This window comes from Macadamia integrifolia, chromosome 14, assembly GCF_013358625.1.
Source record: "Macadamia integrifolia cultivar HAES 741 chromosome 14, SCU_Mint_v3, whole genome shotgun sequence".
In the NCBI taxonomy this organism is placed as follows: domain Eukaryota; kingdom Viridiplantae; phylum Streptophyta; class Magnoliopsida; order Proteales; family Proteaceae; genus Macadamia; species Macadamia integrifolia.
Genome location: NC_056570.1, coordinates 22,683,552 through 22,687,454, shown reverse-complemented (window position 1 = coordinate 22,687,454; position 3,903 = coordinate 22,683,552). Strand labels below are relative to the sequence as shown.

Genomic DNA, 3,903 nt, shown 5'->3' with positions numbered 1-3,903 from the left:
TCCTAATCGAAGTGCACCCGTATTAAAAGAAAAGATATATTTTTTGTTTGTGTGGAAGAAATTTTTTCTGCTTTACTTTTTATAAAGAAGAAAAAAGAAACAAAAGAAATGCTTTATTTAGGATAATATTTGAAGGCTTAACATAAGTCCCTTGACAACTAAAAAGCTAGCTCTCTTGCTCTCACTCTATCATATTTGTTATCGATAAACACGTTAAGCTCTTATGCTTTGGTGAAGGAGGTAAGCATCTTAATCTTTGTCCGGTTTTCCTCATACACATCAACATTGTAATCACTTGCATTACCATGATTTGTTGCAGTGATAAGGAGTCTGTAAAGTGTTCCGCTAACAACCTCAAATTCACCTTTCTTCACTTCACCAAATTGGAGGTCCACCTTTGCCTCTTTGTTGTGTTCACTGACTGCAAATTTCCCAAGCTCTTGAACATGTGGATCCTTCACATCTTCAAGGGGTTGCCATCCACCCGGTGGGGGGATTGGCTCACCAATAGCAGAAGTCTTTTGCAGAAGAAGCAAACAAGAACAACAAAGAAATAGTGAAGGGATGCCATACTTTCTGCTATTCTTTTCTCTCTTGCTCTGGAAACAAGTCTGGTTTTGAATTGTTTTTGATGGGCCTTTGCTGGAGTTATATAATTGTTGTGTTTAATGTCTTTGTTTCTTTGGTAAATTGTGTTTAATGTCTTTAAATGCTTCTTATTATAGAAATTTGACTATTGTGTTGTTGTAAATAAATGTTTCCCATATATAAGTTGCTCTTCCATTAGTGGACAATCTTTATCATCTTAAATGTGAGTCATGGGAGGCAGAATTTCATCATGGGAGTAAAAGTGTAAGTTTGACCTTTATGGCCTGAACTTGCTTTAGCCTGCCCTGAGCTCGAATAGGGTCTAGGTTAAGATTTCTGACCATGAGGGTAGGTTAGGATTGAAAAACACGAACTATAAGTTAGAGTTGGATCAGGCCTAATTTGAGGTTAGGCCCAACCTAATCCTAATTATAAAATATAATTTAGGCTAGTCATCCTATCTTTTTATTCAAAATAATGAAATTTGGATCATTGATTCTTATGGTTAGGTGTCCTCAACATCTATTATTGTGTTGCACTTCATAATTTTAATTGTGTATCAATCATTTGATCTATTGGTTTATATATATATATATATATATATACTAGTAAAAGGACACGTGCAAATGCACGTGGCTGAGAGAGAGAAAGATGTATTTCAATCATATATGATATCCATTGAAACAATTAGTAATTTTAAAATGACTATTAAATTTCAAATAATGATAGACAATTACAACATATTTTTAGACAATCAATGGTAAGAGAAAGACCTCTCTTTAGTAAAATGTATCTCTGTCTCTCTATAAGAGATTTAGTTATAAGCTATCGAGGATCTGTTCTTTAGTTTAGGAACCTTGAATGCCGATGAAAACAACCTTGGAGTCTCTAAAGAGGGAACGACATTGATGCCCTTTCCTTTTAAGCGCTTTCTATAGCCTTAGTTATAACCAAAGAAATCGGGAGTTCAGAAGCTAGTTAACAGTAATGGAATCACAATCACCAATTTCATTATTGTGTAATCAAAAATGATTTTCTTATAAGGTTCATAAAAACATATTTTATGTAAGAGAGAATATCACAAAAATAGAAGATCAATTGAACATGATTGAAAGACCAGTAGAACATATTAATTCTTGGTATTAATGGTTTGCTTGATAGTCTCAACTCTTTCTTTCATAGATTCCTTTACTTGGCAATTTGGGGTCACTTTGTTACAGATATCTAATGCTGAAGGGATCTCTTTTTAGCCATTTATTTTTTCAGACAGATCTAGAGGTGATCACATGCATCCAGTAGAAAAAGTTTGTCCATTAGGAATTATTAGAGCATCTAATGTAAGTCCTACATGCTCAATTGAATGTCCAATTAAGCATTGGTTGTTGGGAACTTGGGACTCAAAGAGAAGTAAGAGTTGGTCGGATTACAGGAAAATAAAATAAGGGATAGAATTGGAGATATCTCTGAATCTGAGATCCAATCAACTCTAAAGTGAAACCTGAGTACTTGCAACTCTCAAATACTCAAAATATACAATTTAACAACATCCAGAAACCAAATTGATACTGTAGTCACTATTACTTTTTTAAAACCAAAACCCCACCAATCCCATATAAAAAACAGAACTCATGAGGATCACATTATTGAAAGAATTTCTCAACATCTGCGGAAGAAAAATAACAACATAAATATCAAAACCTACGAAGCAAAAAATCCTCAAAATAAGAATGAGAGAAGCAACGAATCAAAATCCAACCAGTGGTGAGAGCCTTGATTGTCCCAACGTGCCTTCCTCTGAAATCCTTAAAGACTTCTTTAACCAATCGAGGATTATGAAGCCCTAAGCTCCTTTCATACCTAAGACAAGTTAGAGGGTTAACCCAACATTACATACGATAAACCTATAAATGAATGAAGAAAATCGAATATTTAAAAAGTATGGATTAAAAAACAAAATGAGATTTTAAAAAAAAATTAGAAGATAAGAAGTGCATTATATGATTAAGGAGTGAAGACGAATACCTTAAATTATATCAATGGATAGGAAAAGAAAAAACTAAAGAACTGTATAAGAAACTTTACAATAGCTTACCTGGAGCCAAAGGAATAATAGAGAAAGAGAGCTCTTAGAGCAGATTGTGAGCTTTGGGATAGAAGACTAAAGAGGAGACACACTCTCTGATTTTGTTACCTAATAAAAGGAAGAGAAGAGGGAATATTTTATTTACTAATAAATAAGATAAGAGACGTAATAAATACATGGAAGGAGAGAGATTCTATTTCCTAATGAAGGAGAAGGAAGAGGGAAGAGGGAAGAGGAAAGAGTTTCTTTACTAATAAATAGGATAAGTGAAAGATTGGGAACATATGAGAGAGAGAAAAAGAGAGAGAGAGAAAAAAAAAAGATTTCTGGTTTTTCTTTCTAATGGTAGAGATAGGAACGTGTGTAAAAGAGAGAAAAAAAGATTTATGATTTTGCTTTCTAATAAAAGGAAGAGAAGAGGGAAGATTTTATTTACTAATAAATAAGATAAGAAACATATCAAAAAATTAATAAATACTTTGGGGGAGAGAAATTCTATTTCCTAATGAAGGAGAGGGAAGCGTTTCTTTACTAATAAAATGGATAAGAGAAAGATTGGGTGGAAATATTCTGAACTATTATTGTAAGAGACAAAAAATTGAGAAATCCTGAGATATTGTAATTGATTTTTTTGTCATTCTTTGTGGTATATATAAGGAAGGATTTCATGCAGTACAAACCTTTAAAGTCGATGAAAGATCATTGAAAGATACCGTTTTTATGCAATAAATCTCTTCATAATTTTGTGCCTATTTTTTTTAATACGTAATAATTATAATTAATGGCTTTCCTCTACGTTTAGAGAGAGTCAGTGAGAGAAAAAGAATTATAGAGAGAAAATACCCCTTTCCTCCATGTTTGGATTTTGTAAGGGATGGAATGAGAGATTTTAGGAGCGGTTTTTATTTTTTTTATTTTTATGGTATATCTCTCTCTATATTTACCTTTTTAATATTTTCATAATTATTTATAATTCTCTTTATGAAGAATCTCCCTCCATTGTGCTCCACATTTTTTTCAAAGAGGATGAGAGAGAGAGAGAGAGAGAGAGAGAGATTTAAGGAGGAATATTATATGCCTTTTTTTTAATCCTTTTTAATATTTAATTAACTATTACTCTCTCCTTTATCCTACACGTTTAGAGAGAAAGAGAGAGAAAAAATAGAAAATTATGGAGAGTTTATTATTATTATTTTTTTTTTTTGTATAATTCTCTCCATAATTGTTTATTC

The 3,903-nt window shown here is 32.2% G+C and overlaps 1 protein-coding gene and 1 long non-coding RNA gene across 2 annotated transcripts; both read right to left on the bottom strand.

The window, feature by feature from the left end:
• Nucleotides 1-221: 221 nt before the first annotated feature.
• Nucleotides 222-932, bottom strand: LOC122060732 (cysteine proteinase inhibitor 1-like). Its single transcript, XM_042623836.1, has 2 exons — nt 864-932; nt 222-518 (listed from the first exon to the last, which is right to left on the bottom strand). The coding sequence occupies exons 1-2, from the start codon at nt 930-932 to the stop codon at nt 222-224; spliced, it is 366 nt and encodes a 121-aa protein (XP_042479770.1).
• A 1,170-nt stretch (nt 933-2,102) lies between these two features.
• Nucleotides 2,103-2,809, bottom strand: LOC122061372. The gene is made up of 3 exons (XR_006134634.1): nt 2,681-2,809; nt 2,345-2,445; nt 2,103-2,251 (listed from the first exon to the last, which is right to left on the bottom strand). It is a non-coding gene; the product is annotated as an uncharacterized LOC122061372 (long non-coding RNA).
• Nucleotides 2,810-3,903: the final 1,094 nt, after the last annotated feature.